Source organism: Maylandia zebra, linkage group LG14, assembly GCF_041146795.1.
Source record: "Maylandia zebra isolate NMK-2024a linkage group LG14, Mzebra_GT3a, whole genome shotgun sequence".
Lineage (NCBI taxonomy): Eukaryota > Metazoa > Chordata > Actinopteri > Cichliformes > Cichlidae > Maylandia > Maylandia zebra.
This window is the reverse complement of record NC_135180.1, coordinates 35,756,952-35,782,235: the sequence shown is the minus strand read 5'-3', so window position 1 is coordinate 35,782,235 and position 25,284 is coordinate 35,756,952. Positions and strand designations below refer to the sequence as shown.

The 25,284-nt window shown below is 41.7% G+C and overlaps 2 protein-coding genes across 2 annotated transcripts in view; one reads left to right on the top strand and one right to left on the bottom strand.

Annotated features, from left to right (window-relative positions):
• Nucleotides 1-8: 8 nt before the first annotated feature.
• LOC101469446 (uncharacterized) lies at nucleotides 9-5,185 on the bottom strand. Its single transcript, XM_004569646.3, has 4 exons — nucleotides 5,018-5,185; nucleotides 3,948-4,117; nucleotides 2,557-2,944; nucleotides 9-2,357 (listed from the first exon to the last, which is right to left on the bottom strand). The coding sequence occupies exons 2-4, from the start codon at nucleotides 4,108-4,110 to the stop codon at nucleotides 1,523-1,525; spliced, it is 1,386 nt and encodes a 461-aa protein (XP_004569703.1). The 5' UTR covers nucleotides 4,111-4,117; nucleotides 5,018-5,185; the 3' UTR covers nucleotides 9-1,522.
• Nucleotides 5,186-7,258: 2,073 nt separating this feature from the next.
• LOC101469159 (calpain-5) overlaps nucleotides 7,259-25,284 on the top strand; it is a 32,046-nt gene continuing 14,020 nt past the window's right edge. Inside the window, exons 1-3 of the mRNA XM_004569645.2 lie at nucleotides 7,259-7,513; nucleotides 14,461-14,620; nucleotides 24,580-24,711. Of these exons, the coding sequence (XP_004569702.1) occupies nucleotides 14,465-14,620; nucleotides 24,580-24,711 (288 nt within the window). The 5' untranslated portion in view covers nucleotides 7,259-7,513; nucleotides 14,461-14,464. The remainder of the gene's footprint in view (nucleotides 7,514-14,460; nucleotides 14,621-24,579; nucleotides 24,712-25,284) is intronic.

The window sequence follows — 25,284 nt, the reverse complement described above, 5'->3', positions numbered from 1 at the left end:
CAGTTTTTGTCTTGATCGTATCATTTTATTTGTTGTATTTATCCGCGACACCTTAAAGGCCGGTCTGTGAAAATATTGTCTGACATTTAACCGGTCTGTGGCGCTAAAAAGTTCAGGGACTGCTGGAGTAAACGGCCTGCCTTAATAAGTGGAAGATTAATCCTTAATTAAGAGAGCAGGGAGAGTCAACTTATTTCCCCCCCAAACACAAACTAAATTTACTATCTGACATCATGTCCTGTTTTATACATGAAAGCATAATAGCATAATGATTTAATCATTACAAGTAGCGAGGACATTCTCAGAAGCGGCAAGTAATTTACTCACATTTCATCCATACACAAGTCACAGTTTAACTGCTCACACTTAAAGGACTTCATCTACCTCACATACATGACCAGTTAACCTAACATGGATGTCTTTAAACCAGGCCGTGCTCTGAGGTAACAGCGTTAACCTCCATTCACGCCCATGCTGCCCTATTTCAGGTGTTGTGCCTGCACCTTGTGACCTCTGGTCCATATGCTCTGTCTTATGCTGTTTTACTTTTTCATAGTTTAGAGATTTGCCCCTATTGTCCTTCAAAAACCATCAGGTGTCAGTCTCTGCAGAAACCTGGGTGATGGGAACAAGCATTAGTGCAGGAAGGGTTCTCATTAGTTTCAGATGTCACCACAGTCCCAATAAAAATGCACACAGACATGGCACGTACCACTTCAGTTTCAAGATTCCTTAAAATACCTATTTTCCTTGACTTGACCCAGGCTGGTGGATCTAAACTTCATCTGAACAGATACACCCGTATGACGGCGTACAAGTTAAAATCATTGACCCGAGCCATATGTAAGATTAACTTACTTGTTGTGTCACCTTGTGGTACAAAGTGGTATTACAAAAGTGAAGCTTAGTTCAGCTTCAGCTGTAATCTCATCAGCAGGATGCAGAGATGATCCAGGATGAAGTCATAGCATTACTTTGATGATGGCTTTAGCTTTTTTTTTTTTTTTTTTTTTTTTTTTTTTTTTTTAAATTTATGCAAAAATTGATTCCCAGATATAAAAAGTGCGTGTGCAGATTCACCCGTCAGACCTCATAAAAATACAGTGTCCAGTCTTAGGGTATGTATACATCGATCCCACACCCAACATATCAGGTACAGGTGTTCATCATTTCAGTTCAGCCACTGGGAGATGGCTGTTCTGCTTCGTTCAGGTGTTTACAGCATAACTAATAACTTCAAAACATGAAAGTCCTTTTATATTGTACATTTTTGCAGATTTTCTGAGAAAATCAAATCAGTGCAACTCAGATCTGCAAGTAAGCATGAGTGGAAATTATAATATATATAGTTATAATGCAAATATAACTTATGACAAGTTATAAGTTTGTGGCGCTAAATGTGGCGACCCTTCCAAACAAAGTTTGTAGAGCTGGACTCGACTTGAGCCATGGTGTTGTCATTATTTTGTCCACTCTCTGTAGCATCTATCAAATGTCCATGTGGAAGTTTGACGTCTGCTCACTATCCTTCTTCCTGTTGACTCTGGTCCAGTGGCCCTGTTGAGGCTGCAGCCATGATGGCGGAGAGGCGCGTCAGAGAGACTGAGCGCTGTTTGAATCTGGGGGCGGGGAGAGGAGCGTCGGGGCCAGGGTCTGGAAGGTGGCCGTATCGCTGGCCGTCCTCGTCATACTGGTACAGGCGGATGACGCGGCTGCGGCGGGCTGGCCGTGGTGGGGAGGGCGGCAGCGCTCCTTGATCGGTCACCTCCTTGTTTTTGCCTCCTGTCGCCTCATCTTCACTTTCAAAAGTTGACTTTTCAGAATCTCTGGAAATCTCCGTCTCACCATCTTTCTCCTCACCGGCCGCCGCCGCCGCCTCCTCTTCCTCCTGCACCATACTCCTCTTCACCTCCCTGCTCTCGCTTCCATGTTTGTCCTCCTCATACTCATCTGTTTCACTTTGACTCTCTCCATCCTCTCCTATCAGATACAAGCGACCAAACCGGCTCTCTTTCTCCCCCTCTTCTAACTCCTTATCACTGCCTTTATTTCTGTTCTCTGTGCATCTTCCATCTTCTTCCTCCTCCTCCTTGTAGTCACATCCTTCCAGATATGCAGTGGTTTCTGGTGGCTCGTCTTCCTCTCGTTTGTGCCGGAAGCTTCTCTGAGGTTTGGCAGGAGGAGACAGGTTAGGCGCAGAGTTGTTGTGCACCACCTGGTCATTTTCAGAGGCCGGGTTCTCGTTCGTGGGCGGCAGGGTTGTCATGCTGACCTCGGGGCCGTGGTCGGTTGTGTCGCTTTGGCACTTTCGTCCTCGTTTTGGTGACCGCAGCTTTGCCCTGACTGCCCCTGAACACCTGAGAGGAAAAAACAGACCTTTAATGTAAAAAGGGTCAGTCCACATGTGGTGTTCTCATTGGCTCACACTGAGATTATCTAGTGTTTGCATCTTTCTCTATACTTGTTTAAAAATACATTGATTCCAATGCTGGTGATTTAGCTTGGGTTAAAACTTCTTCAAGAGGCACCAATAATGACGTAAGTCCCTGAACTCACCTCAGAACATGAGTCCTGCTCAAAGCTCCAATGCTGAATCCCAACACAAAGGTCAGCAGCACTGATGCAGCCACAGCTCCTGCAAACAGCTCGGCTGAAACACCTGCCTGCTTCGCCTCCTCAGACCCAGCATCCCTCCTGAACCTGAATGCAGCACAGCGGCTGCTTTGCTTTTGGTTTTGACCATCGTGACCGACGTGGAGCTCATACGGCCACAGTGTAGTACCCTCTGTGTGCTGCAGGAGGCAGTAGTACAGGCCACTGTGGAGAGCACTGGTGTTGGGGACCAGCAGGCTCCCGTCATGGTGCATGACGACGGGGTCCAGTTTACCATGGGAACCAGGAGTGTGGAGGTCTCCAAAGGGGGTGTGCCAGTACTGGACCACACCTGCATATGAGAGAAGAAGCAGCTACAGGTGAGGAGTAATGATTTCATGAGTACCAAAAGAGAGAGAGTGTCACAAAAACCTTTCCTTTGTGTCTCACGAGGCAATGCTGCAGTTCCTCTTTCATCCACTCGAGACTGGTTCCAACATAAATAATAAATAGAATCCATCCATCTTTTATAAACAGTTATGGTTTATCGGTATTGAAATGGGCACAAAGCTATGGCTGTAAGCACAGAAGCTCCGCCCACCTGCTTTTCAAACCCTCTGTTTGTGAGGGGTAGCTGGTCAGAAGAAAGGCGCCTTAAAGGGGAGGAGCTAAACAGCTGCTTTTTTTTTTTTAAAAGAAAAATTGAAATAAAGGCCTTTCTGTTTTAAAAATCATTGGTTACATTTCATAAACATGATAATCAACAGTAATAAGTGGGACACCACCAACGTTCAGTTCAGTGAAAGTTTTCTCTCATGTCAGAGCTGCTGGTGTCAGAGACCCAGAGAGACACAAATTTTCTGATTTATCAACCAAAAGAGACAAAAAACAGAGTAAACATCTTCAGGTGTGTTAGTTTGTGTTAGCAGCTGGATGCGTGTGGTGGAGACAACAGCTCTTATATGCTCCAGGGAGGCCGGCCAGGTGCACTAAATAACTCCACCTACTGAGAACCTGCAACACAACACAGAGGGACACACAGCAGGCGCAGTGGGCAACCCCATCCACCTACTACACCTGTGTTTTACAGTGAACATCTGTAAGCATTATCTGTGTTTTATTGTGTAGTTGCGTCTGATTCACAAACCAGCTATTTAGCAGCTATACTTGAATAATTAAAGTTTCATTGTTAGCCAAAATTATTATAAAGTGTTATCGCTTTAGATTCCTTTAGATTGGTTTCTATTAATGTACAGTCTGAAATATTTACAGCAGGAACGTGACCGCTTTCTACATTTAACAGAAGTCAGCGTTTGCCTTCAGAGAGCAGAGAGTGAGATGGAGTCTTCACTCACCTAAGTCCTTTCCATCTCCACAGTGTAAAGTCAACTCCACCTCTGGATGACCTTTGACCCGGCAGGTGGGGGCCACAGTCAGAGTGCCCTGGCCGGTAGCTCCTCTTCCTGGATTGGCTGGGACGGCGAGGAAGGCTGTGAAAGTTAACCACCTGGTTAACATTTTAAACCTGCAGAGGAAATAAAAGTCAGCTGGCTTTTACAGTTTGAGGGCAGTAAAATACACGAGTATGTGATCGCACATGAAATTAAATGTATGCTTCTTTAGTGTCCAAATTCAGTCTAAAAACAGCAGCCAGTAAAAGTACAACGATTCAAGTTAGGAAGAAAGTGGAGCTTGTAGATGCAGAACGGAGCTGAAAGAAAGTGACCTGCAAGTCAAAAGAAGAGCAGCTGAGAACATTCCCAGCTTGTGGTAAGAAGCTTTTAGTTTAGAAGGTAAATGCAAACAAGGGCGAAAAGCTAAAACAGCTTGTTACAGAAAACAGCCAGGATAAAATAAAGACTGCTGTGAATCGTGTATCGTGCAAAGTTACTGTGGCAAGATCCAAAAAAAGAAGCAGTCCCATTACTTCCATCAAATTCCTGCTCTGACGAGTAAAATACTTGAGTGAGCTGTAAATTTAATTACAACAAGCATCTTGGCCGCACCATATAAGATGCATCAGGAGTATATCAAATTGTGAGTCATGCAAAACCACTCTGTTCTGTTAAAGGTGTAACAGGAGTGCTTGTAAAGGACTTTACTGTCATTTCTATTCAAAGTCAGCTGTTTAAAGTGATGATTCAGGTTTTTTACTCACAATAAAAGAGCACCTGAACACATCACAGGACCCCTACAGCTTTAGGAGAAACAAGTCAGTGCGAATAAATCAGATGACAAACCGTCCACAGTGAGACAGTATTTTAGAAAATACCTCAGTTCTGCTCTCAGCCTTTTTAAATTATTTTATGAGGTGAACTGTTGAGTGAGTTGGTTCACAGCAAACTAACTCAAACCAAAAAGAGTGAATCTATGAGTACAGTTTAAATAAAGCAGCTAAAGTAGAGCCCACGTGTTTCATATTTACCTGATGTGGTTCCTTCCTAATGTGGTCGTGTTATCCCTTTAAGTCTGATCTCGTGGCTCTGATGCTCGTGCTGCTGCTACAGTTTCCTCCAGCAAAGTGTAAAGTGCAGTTTCTCACATGACTCTGTGGATGTCTTCTGCTGTGATGGTGTTAAAGATTAATAACGTCACACTGACAGTGGCTTTGTTTTCACCTGCCTTCTGTACGACCTGCACTTCTCACACAACTTCAGAATAACAGTAAATGGACTGTGAGGTCAGGGAGTACCCTAACCCCTTTAACGCCATAGTGTTCTCTTTCTCTCGAATTTATGTTCCAAAGTAAGATAGTCCATTATGAGTTGGGCTTAAAGGTATATAGATATAGAATAAAGATGCAGTTTTAAATTGTAAACATTTTACATCTGGTAAGGTGTTGAACAGAGCTGCTTTAAACTGTTTTACTTGCTATAAACAAACACAGAAAACAGGTAATTATCTGCTTGTGTTATTTCTCCCTGTGCAGACAGGTATCTGCCTGTGGTTGATTACACTGATACAGTACATGTACGCACCACCTCCTCGGATATACAGAGTCTTGATTCTTTGTACCACTGACCTCTATTTTATAAACACAAATGGACGGCTCCCCAGAAAGTACTAAAAGTAAGCTGGGAGTACACCTAAACTCATAACAGTTCATTCTGGCCTTAGCAAAAGTGTCTTCAATCACAGATTAATTGCTGGTTATTCACATTTGAGTGTGGGATACTGGACCATGCTAAATAAGATGTGCTAATCTGAACGAGCTGGGCTGAGGGTACCTATGAAACATGAAATAGGCCAAGCAAAGCCTAAAACTGTATAGAAGTAAATCTGAAGAAAGTAATGGCAGCACAGAAGAGACTGTGATTTGAAACTTCTTTTAAAATAAAGGGTTTACTGAAGATGAATAGCACAAGCTGTGGAAACAAAGAAAAGCAACACCTGGATATGAGTTTGTAATGAATCCAGTGCCTCAGTGTGTGTGAAGCTGCAAGAACAATGCAACAACTTCAGGAAACACGCATCAACTTTCTCTTTTGTAAAATCACTGAGGTGACAGTACTCACAGGTGTTGTGGAAGAATGTAGCGATACATCTGAAACACAAAAGAGAGGTTTAAAAATGAAGGTGGAGCAGCGAATCCACCAGTTGGAGGAGTTTGTGGCAAAAAGAACGGAGAACCAGCAGCCTTGGAGAGAACACCAGGTGATGCCTGACTACACAGCTCAGGTGATCTGTCACACACCAAGTCTATGGAAACTTCTCTTGAATTAAAAGATAAAAAGAATGTGGTAAAGGACTCACTAATGGTTTTTATGAGGAAGAAAGTTATGCATGGTCTTTGTAGGTCATATTACTTGCTAGTTCTTGCTTTATTTTATTTTATCTGTTTCTGTTGTGCTACCTTTTTCTGAAATAATTTGCTTAACCTTGTAGGGGTTTGTCTTTGTGGTCTCTATTCTTTTCATGAAGGCATTTTAATGACACGGGATTTATTGATTAAATAAAACTTCAATTAATATTGCTAAAATGTTCATGTTTATTATCAGCAATAGTAGTAGTAGCAGTAGAAGTAGTAAGTATGATGCATGTGTTTATGGTTCTCTCATGTCAATTACTGGAACAGACACCAGAGGTCAGCGTTGTTTAACAAAAAGCTCAGAAGGAACGCGTCTATGAATAACTTACAACTTAAAACACAGTAAGACGTTTTTCTTGTTTAAAATTTTAATTGTAAATAATTCCGTGATGAAAATCATCTGATCTTAATTAATTTATCACCTGCTGTTACTGAATTTGTTTTAATTTGATTTAATTTCACAGTTTTTAATGGTTATTTCTGTGTTTTGTTTACAGCGTTAAGATTTTTTGTGTAAAGTTAACAGGTTTTTTTTATTTGTTTGGTTAGTTTATTAGAATTAGGGGGGGTATTCCTTATAATTTTTGTGTAAATTTGACAGTTTTTTTTTTTTTTATATATTTGTACTTTTTTCTTAAAAATAAACATTTTTTCCAAAGTAAAGTTGACAAATTCTTTTTTTTTCTCTGTATTTTTTTGTAAAATTGCTAGCTTTTTAAAAACAGTCTTTTTTTTTCTTGTAACTTTGCTTGTAAAGTTTAATTTGTAAGTTTTTATCTCATAAATGTGCCACCCCTCCTCAATCTCTACTTCGATTTAGCGCTTTAATCCAAAAATGATTAAAGGAGAGAGGAGTGGTTTGTCTGAGCGGTACGTGAACGCATCTCCTCCCTCGGTGAAGGCGGGCTGGTCGGTGTGACAGCAGCAGCGCAGAAGCTCCTCCTGCCTGTTTCTGTGTGGTTTTTATTTTTAGGGTCGCAAAGTAACCAAAAGAAACGTCCTCACATCACCGAGCTGACAGCAGGGAGAACACGCCAAAACCACCCGTGAAAAGAGCGAGAGACGCGGAGTGAAGCAGCCAGGGAGCCCGAACCAAAACACAACAATTTCCAGGTGAATATAATTAGTTACAGCTAACTCGGTGCTGAAATGCAGTTACGTCTGCAGTCGTAAATCACTCTGGAACTCTTATTAAATAGTTTTTGGGTTGTTGTTTTTTCATGCAAATATATTTTATTAAATTTGCCGCTTTTTTCCTTAGCAAACGGGACGCAGAACTGTTGGAGTCTGCGTTAAAATAAGAAAACGCTGGAAAAAGATGAATATTGTGCTACAGAGCTGCCCTACAGCAAAGGGCTCTCTGTATTTGTTCACGCTTTCGATTTCCTCGCCTTCACTAAGATCACAAGATTTAGGAATAATAAAAAAAACTTCGAGCAAAACTTCATCTTTTAAGCTAGCTAGCTTTCACATACACATCCGGCGCGCCCTTCAAAATAAAGGCAACGATTAAAAATTGTTGCAAGATTTTGAATGGGTTTAGTAGTGTAGCTCGTGGTATAAGACTCGACTATAAACAAAAGATAAAATAGAATAGAAGTGTTTGCGTTGTGTAGTTTCAAGAATAACGAAAGAAACGTTTAGGGATATTGTAAGTCATTTTGATGGTTAACGTTTGAGTTTCCGGTTTGATTTTAATCTCTCTCCGGGTGTCTTTACAAAGCTGTAAACATCGAAAGTCTTCATTAATGTCATCTCATCTGAGGCAGAGTGAGGCAGGTGGACTGTGGTGCAGATTATTGTGAAAATTCTTCACCCCACACGCATTTTTGTGATGTCACATGATATCACACATCATGCGATGTTTCAACATCTGCTTTGGGCTGTTTGTGTCACACATCCGTTGTGTGTTCGTGCCCGCATAAAACCACACCCATGTCTGGCTGGTATTGGTCTTATTGCTCCATGGTTAAAGCTCTCTGTCTGTAGAGACCAGGGGTTAATCCAGTCACGTCACAGCACAGTAGCTTTACAGCTGCTGGAAGGAGGAAGACGAGCAACCTGCAGCTGTTATTAGCAGACTGATGTAAACAGATGTGTTCGAGTCTTTAAGGTGTTTGTCCTGAAACGGCTGCAGACGCTACACCTAATGAAATATGTTGTCTTTCCTTCACCTCTTGCATAAACCTGTCAACAAATTGACTTCTTAAGTCTGAGTTTAATAAATTGCATTGGTTAGCAGATTCCATTGGGTGACAAATTAAAGGAAAAACCCCAAACCTCTAAACCAACTTTTTAATTTTTGGCTCTCCACTATAAAAGTCCTGAAAATGAGGGTTGATTTGTTAATAACTCACCTGTTTGAATTTCAATATATATATAGTTAGGAGCGTGGCTGTTTTGACTGACAGGTGTCCGATCAGTTTCTGTTAGACCTCACCTGAGTGACTCAAAGGCTCCTGTCGACTGTGTGAGTGTGTTTGAGAGGGTGTAATTGGTGACTTAGGGAGCATTTGTAAAGCTTTCCTTGCCTCCTGCAGTTATCTGATAAATATTGGGTTTTGTTATGAGGTACGGCCCACATTTTTATTCTTGGGCTCTTTTACAGTAGCTTTGCACTATTCGTAGTTCAAATGAATGCTTGTATGTGTTGCACTCAGTTTTTTTGCAGCCCTTCACTTCATCCTCTGTGTGAAACAAATAGTTTGACTCTTTCACCTGTTTATTACCACCTTTTTGTAAACAGGGTAGGTGATAAAGCCCAAGCCCTCTTTTAAATAGACGCCCTTATAGCAGTCTGAATAAAACAATAAAGGCACAAAGATAAAAGAGATGTAAAACAATAGAAAATAAATCCATTCAGATAAAAATAAATCCAAACAGGGCAAGTTGGTTTTTTTTTTTTTTGTTTTTTTTTTAAGATTTATTTTTAGCAATTTATCTTGAGGGGGAGTGACACTTGGGAAGTACTCTGGACCGAACTCCAGCTTTTGGTATATGATGTCAGCTCAACCAGGTGAGCAATAGTGGCACCTCTGGGCTTGAATGTCTGTGTGGGATTGGGGGGCCTGCACAAAGATTAATCTGTGCACAGAGCCACAGTGATCTAATAAAACTCAGCCCGAAGTTGCACCGACTGGCCCAAAGTGGACGACCCCTCAAGCGTTATGAGCTCCATCTGCTGATTCATAAAGTCTTGCTATACTGGTTTTATTGGCGTGATCTAGGGCTGCCACAAACGATTATTTTGATAGTCACTAGTCACCGATTATTTTTGCGATTAGTCGACTAATCAGATCATCATCCATTGGATGTAAAACGTACAGCTTATTGCACCAGCAGCATCTGCTCTTATATAACTATCATTAGCTTACAGCTTTAAGTGTTTAAGGTCTGTGCTAACTAAAAATAAAGACAAGATGATAGTTTATTAAATTTTAATGAAATTTGCAGATTGTTTCGGTGAAGTTTAATAAACTCCTTGCTATCTAAAATATAACAGGACACCGGAGTATATTCTTGAGCATCTCACACTTCTGATAATCAGCTGTCTGCTTGACGTTTATTCAGCTGTGTAAAAACTATAACTTTAATCTCAGCCAAACCGATTTACTCAGGAACAAATAAAATACTAAAAAAAAAGCCAAACAATAACATTTTGAAGTTATCTAAGTGACTTATATATGTTTAACCTGAGTAGTGAAAGATGGCGGTGGGTTTGAAAACGATTTGCCGGGAGTCCGGTGTTCTCACCGGCTCTAGTTAGCCTAGCCCCCGGCTAGCTATCGAGCTGGTGGGTAACAGACGTCTCCGAAAACGTCGGAGCGCTTTTGAAAATATGCGATGTCTTGATAAACTGAGCAGATATTTGAGGTTTACACAGCTACATTCTCGCCTGAAAATATGTTAAACGTTTAAGAATAATAAGAGTAATATTAACACTAACTAGCTGCCGCCATTGTTGGAAACTGATGTCCTCTTTTGACATCAACGTTATTTTAGAGGATTTATAAGCCAGCTTTCTTCTGATTGGATGCCACTTACAAAGGGTAAGTGTGAACAGCTGGTGGGTGGGGCTTCTGTAGGGGGGGAAAACGGTCTGAAACCGAGACTCTAAACTTTTGTTGCTCCTTTATGGCAGAAATCATAATAGGTTATTTCAATCAGCACTGAGATTAGTTATTTATCTTACACATGAAAAATTGTTCTTTTAATTAAGAGGATTTCCATTAATTCAAATTCTGCTGGGTTGAGATTTTTATGGAGGGACCAGGAAGAGGATGTGATGAAATGAGAGCATTACTACAATACCAAATGCAGCACGATAATTATTTATCTTTATTATCCTGTTTAATATAAATATTCAATGAAAGCCAAGGTTGTAAATCAAATTCACATTTAATTGCACAGCTGTACTGGTGTGTACTCTGCACTTCAGTGTGAATGTCTGCCACCGTAACAGGATATAAACGTACATCACCTCTGCTTTATATCATCACACCTTACATTTTAATGTCCTTAGAAACAACGTGCTGTCTCTTTAACACATTTACATTCATAAAATCTGAATAAACTTGATGAAGTCACGTAGGAAAACCACCTCAAAACAGGAACTTATATATAACTACATTCATTTTGAGGAACAATGACAGACCCCCAGAAACAAAAGTAGTATTGAAACATTTTTTACTTTCATCTTCAAGTCAAATAACTGCAAATCAACTGTTCATGCAAATCAGTGGAGACGCCATCTTATTGGTGATCAATCTGTTATTGGTGCCACTAATTTGCCACGACTTATTAAAAATGGCTGTAAATACGAGACACAGAAAATCGCAGTGTCCCCCTCCTCCCATCAGGCAGTGAGTCATTGCTCAGTAACGCTGCTGAAGAAGGTCACAGTGGTTTCTTCTAAACAGACGCTCGCTCAGATCCACTCAGGGTCTGCGTGCTTCCCTTCAGAAATGTTTACTGGCTGTTCTTTTTCACTCTGTCGTACATTTGATGTTTATTCTTACGTTCGCTCAACCTTCAGATGTCTTACGAGCCGTTTTCTGTAGAAGCGCTTCTGAAATTTAAAAGCTCTGCAGATAAAACCCAAGTAATAAAGGTTCATTTCAGCTGCATTTAAAAAGCAATAAATAAGTTCATGTTAGAGGATCTAAAAATGTAAAGTTATTATTTGCATGATGTAAGTTCAGTATTTTTATATTTCTCAAACTTTATTCTTTTTGTCTTACTGGTCGTTTTACTGTTTTTTGTTTTTTGTCACGCGTCATGCGAACTTGGCTTAACTGTATGTTCATGTTTGTCCACATGAATATAAAGGTCTTCAGTTTAAATCTTGAAATATTTAAAGTGTTTTGAGTTTTATCAAAGTCATTTTACATCCATAAGTGTGTCACGTTTAGTTTGTAGTTAGTAAATGTTGGCAGGAGGACTCTGTGTGCTGATGACGGGAGGAAACGGGGACGTTTAACAAAAGCTCCTGAGACACGGGAATGAACTCCGGTGAAATAATAGTTTATAACAAACAAAAACGAGGGAGAGTAAGATAAAACGCCGGCCCTGACAGAGGCGCTAAGGCACAACAGAGTTTAGACTACATTTAGAAAAAAAAATTAGATTGCTTTTGTAGAATAAAGTCAAAAATAACGTTGAACATGTATTCTTAGGGGAAAAAATCTAAATGTGAAGATTTCTGTTGTTTTTTTCTCAAAGTAGAATTACGACTTTAATCCCGAGATTTCGACTTTAGTGTCAAAATGGTCGATAATATATTTTTTTCTTAATCTGGCCCTAATACTCCATCGAGTGGGAAAAGCACAAAGGAGGAGCCAAGTTTCAAATAAAACAGGAAGTAAACTAAAACGGAGGCCGTGCACTTGTTCAGTGTTTTCTGCATCATTCGGGAAATCCGTTCTGTGGCTGTGTTTATTGAACCAGACCACCAAGCAGGAATCTAATTTGTTGGGGGAAACACACGCGCTCATTATTCTGCTCTGTTCAGCATCATCTCCGTGTTTATTGGCCTTATTTGACAGTGATATCATTACAAATGGGCCTGATGATTCCAGTGAAGAGTCTGCATGGGAGCTCAGTCTGAGCAGAGGTAGATTCATGTCAGTCCAGTAATTTTCATACATGCATGACATGCGCATGTCAGTTTTCATAACTGTGGCATTGTTTTGAAGGCTGATTGTCCTGCCTGTACGTGTTGTTTAGCGTCTGAGTCTTTTAATGCGACTCAGTTCTAATGACTTTATTTGTTGTTTTCAGTTTTATTGATTTTCTTATTGTATTCTTTTAGCTGTACAGCACAGTTGTTTCTGAGTGTCCTTATAAATAAGGTGACTGTCACAGTTTGATGCTTATCCCATGCCCCGGCTCGATGAGCTCCTGGGTTTCGGCACCACTGTGACACAAAAAGGACCCGAAGCACACAGCTGTGACCCTATGGAAATGGGGAAGGCATGACCAGGTGTTGAAGAGCACCTGTTTTGATCAGCCTGTCCTGACACCACACCCTGAACCCACTGATCCACCCCTCCCCTGCAACTGAGCCACAAACCACGCCCTGCCACAGTGACTTATTTTACCTGGTAGTCACTTTTTAAAAACAAAAAAAATCTGCCTTTAATGTATCCTGAATATCTGAACATCGCAGTACTAAGTGGCATCTGCAGCTCTCCTGCAATGAATACAGTGTTTAATTGAGGAATGCTTTCAGCTGAAGTCCTGTGGTCAGTCCTTCTCTGTAGATCAGTGTGAGAAAACATGCTCTAACCTCAGTGAGTCACTCTGAATCTGGATGCAATCCCGTTCCTGGAAAACAAAATAAAAATATTCCTTTAGTGCTCAGCAGGCCTCTGGTTTCTCCACCTGGGAAACAAATCACAGCCCTTCCTCTTTTTGTCTCACTTTTTATTTATCTGACAGGAAGCTGAAGCTGCTGTTAGGACGTTTTTGGTCAGATCAGGCTTTAATGTCACTACACTTTCACACAGGCATGAAACTTTGATCGTGTATTTACTTTGCTGCCGATCCGTAGTCAAACATGACCGCCCGAGTTTCTGTTTGCTATCCTGTCACATGACTGGTGATGATCTGACTATCTTGTGTGTGTGTGTGTGTTGTGCATGTTTAAGGAGTTTTAAAGAAGTACTCCCTTGTTATTAATCCTCATCCACAGCTCTGTGTGCAGTGTGAGGCCTTGAACAGGATCAGGAGACACTGAGGCTTCTTAGAAATCTCTGACTGTTTTAATGGGAAATATAGAAGATTAATCAGTCGTTATGGCTTTTTATCATTAATAAGAGGTTTTTTGTTTTATTAAGAATACAGCCCTTCCTGCACACTCACACACCCTCCTAAAACATGACTCGTGATGCTAATCATGCTGCTGTTGGTTTAGGGTTGTATAGTGGCTAAATAGTTGGTTTTGCCTCAGATGGTAAATATATTGTCCATGTAATTAGATTATGGTGAAGTCTCTTCCTTTAGACTGACCTCTAAATTCAGACAGACTCATTTGATGTGTTGTGGTTGAAATGAAATTCAACATAGTCAGATATGTTTTTGATACTATCTGAATTCACTTACTGTAACATCAACAATCTGTCTGTGCAGTAAGTGAAGGCGGTTATTGATTGGATGTGTCAAGCTGCGATTCCCCATTCCACGGTCATATGGTGTGAACAGTCATTTCACATAAAACTGTAATATTAGAACAATATAAAGAGGTTCAGTACGCTACACAGACTGTGTGTGTGTGTGTGTGAGGAATAAGGTCAGTAAGACCAAAGCCTGCAAGGGAAGGGAGCAAACCTGTGAGTCAATACGACATGGCATAATTACAAGTGAATGCAATGGTGATACTGTTTTCCAGTCTTTTCATGTTTTGCATATGCTGATAAATTTCCCAACACTTCATAGGAGGCTAACTAATTAAACCCCTTATCCTTCCTCACAGCACAGCCCTCTGATAGTGAGGAGTCAGTAATTATATATCGTGTAAATGCTGTTTGTGCTTCATTGTAAAGCATTTTGTTTCTGTGCAGGAGGATGGCGGTGCCGTACGAGGGTCAGTCTTTCTCTGCTCTGAGGAGGCAGTGCCAGCATAAAGGAACTCTGTTTGAAGACCCTCTGTTCCCCACCTCCGACCAGTCTCTGTTCTACCAGCGAAATCAAATTGGGCGAGTCACCTGGAAAAGGCCAAATGTGAGTGAAAATAATGTTTTACCGAGAGGGGAAGTAGTAGTGCTGCACAATTATTCTGATACGTATTGTATACATGTGGAAAATAATAATAATGATGACAGATGATATTTTGCAAAGTGAAATCAGTCAGGTTAGCAGTATTTTAAAAAATATATTTTCTTTGATGGTTTGTATCACGTAACAGGCCAGAAAACAAACACGGTTGTGAGGTCTGTTTCAGTGTCTTTAAATATCAGCTACAGCTGCTCATATAACCCCGAGATGAGGTATAAAAGAGAATAAGCCCTCACAGAGTCGTTATAAAAGGGGAAACTATCCATAGAGGCCAGCCCTGCTTTTAGTCACACACTTTAAACATGTTTATTTCTGCTGAAAAGGTGGTCATTTTAACATGGGAGCTATGGGGACTGAGTTTCTTATAAAGGCAGCCTCAAGTGGCCACTAGAGGAACTGCAGTTCTCAGTGTTTGCTGCTTGTTTCCATCTTTTACAGCTCAGTGGGATCAGCTGCATAATCATCCGCGCTGGCGATCTTTTGTAGAGCTCTTATTTTATGCCTGTGTGAAAGAAGAACACAGTAAACTCAAAGAAGGTGGAGAGTTAGTGATACATCAGGGACGAAGGGTCAGCTGTTTATTCACGGTGGAGACGGACAGAGGCAGTAGGCTGGGAATGGCGGCGGTGATCATGAGACAAGGCTCCATATAAAGAGAGGAGAGGTTAAAGCGGCTGAATGGGAGAGGAATTCATGGAATTTCAAGCCAACAGCAAGGAGTTGTGTGTGTGTGTGTGTGTGTTCATGTTGTAAGCAGTTTCTGGTAGTTACTGAACAAAAGGAACTTGAATTTACTTTTGTATTGTGACCGGTGTGAAGTGCTTTACAACTGGTCGTCTTCACACTCACCCTGAGCAAAAAGCACCTTCTGTGAAGCTTTTGACTGAACTGTTCCTGTTAAATATAACAGTTAAATACAACTGTGACTAGGGCTGGGCCATATTATACCGTTCACGGGAATACCGGTACAATGATGGATTGGATTTACATGTATATAGCGCTTTTCAAGGCATCCAAAGCGCTTTACAATACCACTATTCATTCACTCTCACATTCACACACTGGTGGAGGCAAGCTACGGTTGTAGCCACAGCTGCCCTGGGGCAGACTGACAGAAGCGAGGCTGCCATATCGCGCCATCGGCCCCTCTGGCCAACACCAGTAGACAAGTAGGGTAAAGTGTCGTACCCAGGGACACAACGACCAGGAGAGAGCCCAGGGATCGAACTGGCGACCTTCCAGTTACAGATGCGATTCCCAACCCCCTGAGCCACGGTCGCCCGACAATGTTAGGCAACGATAAGAAAATGAAATATTGAGATAGAATATGGGTAAAACGTGCATGCGCAGTGCCTTTGTTTTCAAAGGGGAAAAGCAGATTGTTGAGTGAAACGGATGAACCAGAATTGGTTTTTAAAAATGGTGCAACTTCACTGGTTTGGTGTTTGTCCGTCAGATACAAAACAAAACACATTTTTTTTGTAGAACATGCAAGCAGGCCGTCGTTATTACCGTATTTGTCGGACTAAGGTGCTCGTAAATCTGGGAGTAATCTGGCTCCTAAACTCTGTCTTCTTCAGGTCCCAAAGTCAAACGAACACACAGCTTCACTGAGAGTTAAAAACTGTCTACATTCTTTCATCTTTAATAAAACGATCAGCGTTGCTGCTTTACCAGGTGTAACTATGAAGTTTAACATCCAGGCATTCGTGAAAACAGAATTTATTACATTTAACGGAGTTAGAAGTTAGCAGGAAGTTAGCTCGCTAGTTTTGCTAGTTACCTAAACATGATGTAGCATGTTCTGACTGAGAGATTTCTGAAAAAATTCATACGTGCAGCTCTGCTGTCACTTCCAACATAAATGAAGACAGAAAACTAAACAGCAGTGACGTTTGTAGGGTTACTGAAGTTGGGCTAGCTGGTATATAATGATGTGCTACGTCAGACCTTCCCAAAGTGTGGGGCCTGCCCCCTAGGGGGGGCGCAGAGCCATTGCAGGGGGGGGCGCGGCATGAAAAGGGGAAAAAACAAAACGACGCTTGGACGCTGCTAGCACGGGGCGCCCACACAAACGCAAAGCAGGAGATGAAGCATCGCTGAATATGTTTCCAAACCAACTTCATTTTAAGCCAAAGACTAGAAAATATGGTGAAGCATGTCTTCCCTTTGGCTTCACCTGCACAGCTGCCGAGGTAGGTCTCCCTGCAGGATTGGTTTTCCCTGCATCGAGAGCACGCGCTGGGCTCTCCAAATCACGGACAAACAGCATCCCACATACTTGATTTTTAGTTCACAAACACTTGTTGTAATGACTAACTACTCCTGACATTTTGGAGATGTTAGCTCTTTATACAGTAAAGTTACAGCGGGATACGAATAATATCAGGCTGATCCTGCCACGATTTGTTCCCTCGGTTCAAATCACGGACAAACAGTATCCCAGCTGTTTATGTTTTTAAACCTATTTTGCAGAGGGATTGAAAAATGCATTGATAGCAATGTTGAATATTATTACACTGGAAAAAAACAACTACACGTAAAATAATCACACCGTGACGCCTCTGCCTTTCTAAATAGAGGGACAGTAACTGCGTGTGTGTATGTAAGCGTGTAAAACCTGAAGATAGTCAGATTGGCAGATAGAGACAAAATACTGTTATTCTGTAATTCATCTCCTGTAAACGATAACGTGGCGCACAGCGTGACGTGGAAAAAGGCACATACCTTTAACGTTACGTGACGAACTCTGTATTCCTCATCCACAGGCAGTTATTTGCAAACCTCCAACAACTTCTCTGCGTGACTGAAGTCAGTCCAGGTCACACTGCGACTGTTTGCAGGAAGGTTGAGTCCGATCAGGCAACCTGTGGAATCACCTTACGATCAGAAGTGACCGAGAGTGTTCAAAACGCTCAAGCTCTCCAGAATGTGAAAAAAATCAGTACAGCTTTCCTGTTTTTACTCGTGTGACTGAGACATTAGCTTGCTCTGATTTAGGAGGTAGCTTTATCAAGCTAAGTGTGCCAAGTGTCTGATGATTTTCTCTAGAGCCAATTTAATACAAGTTTACTCGGCTACCGTTATCTCAGGGTGGTTGTCTGCACCTCATCATTGGACCACGGTGGTGATTTGTGCGCAGCCATTTTACTCGTTGCAGGTTTCTGCTAATGAAGAAAAGGCGTAACCGTTAGCTTCATACAGTTTTTACTTGTGAGAATTTATATTTCCTTATTTATGGTCATCTCACACATATGTGACTGAGCACAGAAGCTCCACCCACCCATTGTTAAAACCTTCTGTTTTCAAGAAGCAGCAAATCAGAAGACAGTTGGCTTAAAGGGAAGGAGTTAAAACAGCTTGTTTCAGATTAAATGAACTGAGGGGCTTCACCAAGACAGAGTATGAGATAATGAGGATCATTTAAAAGTGAACAACGTTTTTTTATAGACCTATTATTACTTTTGTAATGTGGTGGATAAATGTCAAATGTTGCCTTAATTCCATGTTGGATTTGTTTAGGATCCTTAAACTGCAAAAGTGCCTCTTGTCAGAGGCTTTGAGTCAGCCCCACTGCACCTTAGGAAAGCTTTATGCAGTGGAACAGCAGCTGTTTAAGTTCAGATGCTGGCTGAACATCGTGCTCGTAATGGAATTGTTGCTTAACAGATTTCCAGCCTCGCTCTGCTGCTGTGTACAGAATCCGTGCTCGGCTTTTCACGTTAATAATGCTGAGTCAAAAGATTCATTTCTTTCTTGTCTTGTGATTTTTTTTTTTTTTTTTTTTTCCTTGACCTGCATAAAATCTAAATGCACTGCTCTTTAAGTGCTTCTCATTGAGTCTTATTTGATTAAATGTGTAATTTTCTGTCTTCCTCTAGGCTTGTAGTGTATATACACTATGAAAGAGTGATTTCTGTGTATTTCGTATGCTTTTACTGTTAATTATTCATGCTAAATTATTAAACAGAGCACTTAAAGCATTTGATCAATATTATTGATTTGTTCAGGGAGTGGAGAGATAAGGGAAATATTTCTTTGGTTACACCCTAAACTTAACCCTGACTTCTCTGTGGTGTCTCGTGAAACTTTAGCACTCAATATCAATGCTTCAGCTCCAGCACTCAAAAGACAGCTGTATATTTAAACCAGTGATCATATCAAGAGCTTATTATTTCAAGCTCTATAAGGCAGCAACCTCGAGGGTTAAAAAAAGTGAAGTGCCCCAGCCTGCAGTTCCTCTAACGTCCACTTGAGGCTGTGTTCAACAGAACGGGTCAGTCCCATATTAAAATGTCTCACTTCAGAGCAGAAATAAACAAGTTCACGACCTGGTACAAAAACTAGCTTTGGTTTCTGTGGATAGTTTTCAGCTTCAGCTCTGGGAGGGCTGAGCTGTCTGTCAAATCATCTGCTGTGGCTGCTTTGATAAAGGTGCTGATGCTAAGCAGGTATAACAAAGTGGATCTGTCGACTGAGTTTGTGCTGTTGGTGAAATTATTATTTTTGCTTCCTGTGTAAAAAGTTTGTGCATCAGTTTTAAATGATAATGAGTATGTATTTATTTATTTATTTTTTGTTTGTTATTTATCACTAATCAACAGCTTTCTGTGTCTGTGCTTATGGGCTACGGATGCCACTCGTTAACCAAGCTAGCTAGTGCTTACGGCTCAGGTGTGGTCACATGGTGGTGACTAAATGTCGAGTTTGTGCCAAGTCATTTCCTGTTTACTGTTTTTGTCAGTCTGTTTGTTTCGGTCAGTTTGACTTGTTTCTTTTTGTAGTGTTATGTTCTCGCTGTTGTGTCCCCTCCCTGTTAGCTAACACCTGTTGACACCACCTCATCGTCATGTTTCCAGGCTTTGGTAAATGGATTGGTTCTTGTATAGTACTTTTCTACTTCTACCCAAGAATACTTTGGCATGCAGACTGGAACAGCCAGCGATCGAACCACCAAGCGTCCAAAGCTGTCTTTACATCCTTTAGATACAGTCTGTGGCTTTTACTGACCTTTCTACACTGGAGTTTACAGCACTATAATTTGCCAGCATTTTCTTTTTTCATAAACATTTCTGATGTGGATCTCTCGTACTGCTTTTATTCATTGTGAGTATGTTAATGTCTTTAAAATGCCACTGAGAGGCTTATTGACTGATACTTGCTTCACTTTCCAAATTTCTGTTTAACAATTTAGCTTTGAACTAAAGAAATGTTAATAATGAGGTAATAAGTTAAATAAAAGAAATCATTAGTTTAAAATCAGAATAGTTCGCTTGTCCAGCATCCTGCATGTTACATGGTTGTAAGCTTTTTTTTTTTTTACCTCTAATTCTCCTGAATGCATGAAGTAAATGCACAAATACACAAGTTAAGATGGAGAAGCAGCGTTTGGTGGCTAGAGGTGAAACACGAATCAAAAATGGCTCCTGCACTACTAACTTCTATAAACAGATGATACAGACGTAGGCAAGTGACCTGAAGGTTTCTGCTCACATTTCTAGTCCATGTTTGAACTCCACGTGGAGTCGAAAAGAAGCGCTGCAGCACTCAGGATTTAACAAGCAGTTTTAATTGAAAGCGTGTGGAAGTAAATTATTGTTCATGTAGGCGATGAGGTGTGTGGAATGATAAGGATGGCGAGGAGGTGGTTCATGGCGTGTTAATATTATGTTGACATGCAGATAATGATGGTCGCGGTCGTTGGGTAAGGCAGTTACATATCAAAGGTTATTTAGTGATTCAAAGTTCATCTTTGAATCGTAAATTAGAAATGTTTCCGTCTGCGTCAGTGATCGAATCGGGAGATACAGACAAGGAACACCGCCCAGATAATTTTGTACACGCCAGTATGTGTTGATGTTTCGGGCAAATCGGTATGATGTCATAGATTTACAGCTTAATGGAAAAATGCTAAAGCAAGGCTCGTGCTGCAGTGGAAGAGCAGCAGAGTTCGTATAAAGATGAAGCTGTGGTGCATTAAAGCGTCAAAGTGAGGACTTTGATCCCTGAGACATTTTGTGTCCTGCAGTGATGCAAAAGTGAAGAAGGAACTATTTTTTCACTCTTTGAATTTCTCACAGTGCTCTTACTTTTAGAGTAAAGTTCATATTTGAAATTAACCATTTGACAGTGTTAACTGTGTATTAAAAGCACTTTTAGATTCATCATTAAAGAAAACTTCTCCCATTTTTCTTTTTCTTTTATCTCTTTTTTTTTTTTTTTTTTTTAAATTTCTGTGAGGGTTCTCAGTCATCCAGGTCATCGTAGTCTAAGGAGCTTGCAAAGAAAAGCGTCTGGACTTCTTTAAGTTGCTTGAAGATGTTTCACCTCTCATCTGAGAAGCTTCTTCAGTTCTAAGGTCAAATGGCGGAGAGTCCCAACCTCACATTACAAGAAAAGAAGGCCGTCGCTTCCCTGAGCAAAGACCACAACATCACTATTTTACCAGCTGATAAGGGAAGATGCACCGTGGTCCTAAACACTACAGATTACCACACAAAGATCACTACTCTCCTCAGTGACAACAATACCTATGAAACCTGAAAGTGAGACCCCACAAGCAGCTACAAAAAGAAAGTTATAGCTTGCCTTCAAGACCTTGAGAAGGACAAAATCACTGACCGGCTTACATATCACCGCCTTTACCCAGGGGATGCCATACCCTACATTTACGGACTTCCTAAAATCCACAAAGAAGCTGTCCCACTCAGACCCATGAGCAGCATAAACTCAGCCACTTACAACATTGCTAAACACCTTGCTACCATCCTTGCACCTCTCGTGGGGAACACCCCACACCACATCAAGAACTCCACCGACTTCACCGACAAGGTCCAGAAACTTACCCTGGATCCAGATGAAACCATGGTGTCCTTTGACGTAGTCTCTCTCTTCACTTGCATACCCACCACGGAGGCCGTGGAGACTGTCAGAAAACGACTACAAGAAGACAGCTCCTTGGAGGACAGGACCAACTTCACACCCGATCAGACCTGCACACTGTTAGACCTCTGCCTCACCACTACATATTCCAAATACAACGAGGGTTTCTACAGACAAAAACATGGCTGTGCCATGGGCTCCCCCGTGTCACCTATTGTAGCCAACCTTTACATGGAGGAAGTGGAAAGGAAGGCTCTTGGCTCTTTCAAAGGAAGAGTACCCAGCCACTGGTACAGATATGTAGACGACACCTGGGTCAAAATCAAGACACAAGAAGTGGAATCCTTCACTGCGCACATTAACGCTGTGGATAAGAACATCAAGTTCACCAGGGAAGACACAAAGGACGACTGTTTGCCTTTCCTGGACTGCGCTGTGCACATTGAAGAGAACGGCAACCTCTACATCGAAGTTTACCGGAAGCCCACACACACGGACCAGTACCTCCTCTTTGACTCCCATCACCCTCTGGAACACAAACTTGGGGTAATTAGGACCCTACACCACCGGGCAGAACATGTTCCCTCTAAGCCTGAAGGAAAAAAGAAGGAACACACACATGTAAAGGAAGCACTCAAAACGTGCGGCTATCCTAAATGGGCGTTCTTAAAGTCAGCAAAGAGGCACAGAAAAGAAGACCAGACACCAGCGAGGGAGGATAAGAAGGACAGACGCAACAACATTGTCATCCCCTATGTAGCCGGTGTATCATAGAAACTCAGGAGAGTTTTCTCCAAGCATGACATCCTGGTTCCCCATCCCATTTCAGACCCAGCAACACGCTCAGACAAAAACTGGTTCACCCGAAAGACAAAACTCCAAAACACAAACTTAACAATGTGGTGTATGCTGTACAGTGCAGCGAGGAATGCCCAAACCTCTACATCGGAGAGACCAAACAGTCACTTCACAAGCGCATGGCACAACACAGAAGAGCCACCTCCACAGGACAAGACTCAGCAGTCCATCTGCATCTTAAGGATAAAGGACACTCTTTCGAGGATGCCAATGTTCACATTTTGGACAGAGAGGACAGATGGTTTGAAAGAGGAGTGAAAGAAGCATCTATGTCCACTGTGAGCGACCATTTTTGAACAGAGGCGGGGGTTTACGACACCAACTCTCTGCCATCTATAATCCAGTTTTGAGTTCCCTCCCCAGACGCCTTAATGCCCACTCACATCCTGGGCCAGCTGACCTCAGGAATTCGCATGACAAGGTGGGGCCAGGTTTCACAATGAACTCACCCGAAACTCTGGCTGATTGGGACCCACACCCAGTTTCACACCTTGGCTCAGGCGATTAGAGGATCATCAGGGGGTCCTTTTGTCCCTCTGTGGGGGGAAACTCCCACTAGGTTTATTAAGAGGTGAAACGTCTTCAAGCAACTTAAAGAAGTCCAGACGCTTTTCTTTGCAAGCTCCTTTGACTTTTTTTTTTTTTTTTTTTTTTTTAATTGATATTATCTCTTTTGAGTTTGTATGGATGACTCACCTGCTGCAGGTTAAATCCTCTTACGGGTACAAATAAAGGAACCTGATATCACACCGTGCCCTTTTATGAGAGTGTGGAGCGTTTTCAGCATCGCTATCTTGGTGTTTTGAAACCAGGCGCGACAGGGGAAGGCTAGCTCTGGCAGTGAATCCGAGGGACGTGCTCATTGGCTAACAAGCTATCAATCATAACTCTTGGTTTATAAACTCTGACTCTAATAATAATCATAATTAACTAAATGACCATCATGCTTTATTTAGTATGATCTCAAACTCCTCAGGATCGTGTTTACTGACGTCACAGAGAGAGAGGCAGCTGAGGCTCATTTCAACATCGACTTCAGCGCCACCAAAGTCTGTTGGGGACCAGAAGAGTCTCCCCCTGGTGGCCATTAAAAAGAATGCTGTTTTTTAAGGCACTTCTGCACTGGCTTCACTTTTCAGACCTGGAGGGCGACATTCATCTTTTATACTGTCTGTTTCCGGGAGAGGTTCTTACCTCTCTGTGACTGGATCTCTACCCAGCACCTGCAGAAGGTGGAGAGTTGCATTCAACTATGCTGAGGCTGCAAAGCAGACCAAGGACCACCATCTGTAGTCAAACTGCAGTCAGCCCACAGGATGGAGAGCTGACTGGAAATGGAGCTGAATATTAGACCTGTTATCTCTTGTCCCAGAGAGCAAACACATATACATCCTCCATCTTTCTCCTCTTCCATCATCTCAAATACAGTCTTAGGGAAACACTGGATCTTTACTGTCTGTGCATGTATAGTAGCTATATGCACTAAAAGTGGCCTTTAATTTGGAGAATGCACACAGTAAAGCTTTCTTCCTGCCGTGGGCTGGCTCTGCTCAGATCTGCAGTACACAAACATACTGTTTTTAATCCATTCTACACCAGATATAAGACCCTGAGAGGCTAACTTTGTGGAGCCATGTGTACATTTGTCTCTACATACAGTTAGTGGTCTTCCTGGGCGTGTGCTCTGGTTTATCCCACCTCTATCATTTGGCTGCCGTCCCGTTAGTCTGCCTCTGTGGTTTGTTTGGCTTTGAACCCTCAGAAGAGACTTGTAGTTAATCGGGGAGTGATTTTACTCTGTATTTACATTATGATGTTTGACCGAGTGCTCCGGGTAACGCCCCGCTTTACGTTCATCCACACCTGGCAGCTGTCCTGACCACATCCGCCTGCTGTTTTCCAGAGACACACTGCAATAAAATAGACAGTATAAAAAGATTCAAACCTGGATTAAATTATAATACGGTTAGAAGTGGATTAATTGTGCCTGTAAATAAGAAGATGAGGATAAGTATTAACTTTACAGGGGCCGTGATGGTTCCTGTACAGCTGCCTGTGGGTCCGATTTTATGAGTAATCAGTTACAGAGTTTTGAGTGTATGTAATGCCTCTAAGGAAGAAAATTAGTTTATCAACAATGATTTGTCTCATCTTTGCTGTTCCAGGAGTTGACCAGCGACCCCCATCTGTTTGTGGACGGCATCAGCGCTCATGACCTGCACCAAGGTCAGCTGGGAAACTGCTGGTTTGTAGCCGCCTGCTCCAGTCTGGCCTCCAGAGAAGCTCTATGGCAGAAGGTGAGAGAAGGAAGAACAAAAGCTGCACTCATTCCAGAGATTTTTATAGACGTGGTGGGAAAGGCTTTATAGGAGAGAGAAGGCATTGGTCCCACACTCCTGTGGCATCCAACTCCCAGGATACAATGCAGCCGTGGCTGTTGTGAGGCACACGGGGGCTTTTCTAGAGGGCTCTTAAATAAAGGCCTAAACTGTTGCAACAACAAATAATAATAATCCAGAAGTCTGACATTTATTAATCCAAAGGGGAAATTTCATTTGTTAAAGGTGCTCAAGTGTGAGTGTGAAATATAGAAAAATATAAACTGCAGTATGTGCGAAACTAAACAGTGAGTGAGGATGATCCAGGTGTTACAGGTAGGAATGATTTGGTGCATCGTCGAGCACTGTGAAGACAGCATGCTCCTGTCTGACGCCATCCTCAGTCATAAAATGATGTTTCAGCTCTTATTTCCAGTCAGGTTGATTTTAATGAAGTTTTTACAGCAAAACTCACAAAAAGGCAGCTGCAGAATATTAATATTTATTTTAAACACGTTAGATACGAGGCCTGACATGGGATAAAAACATGCA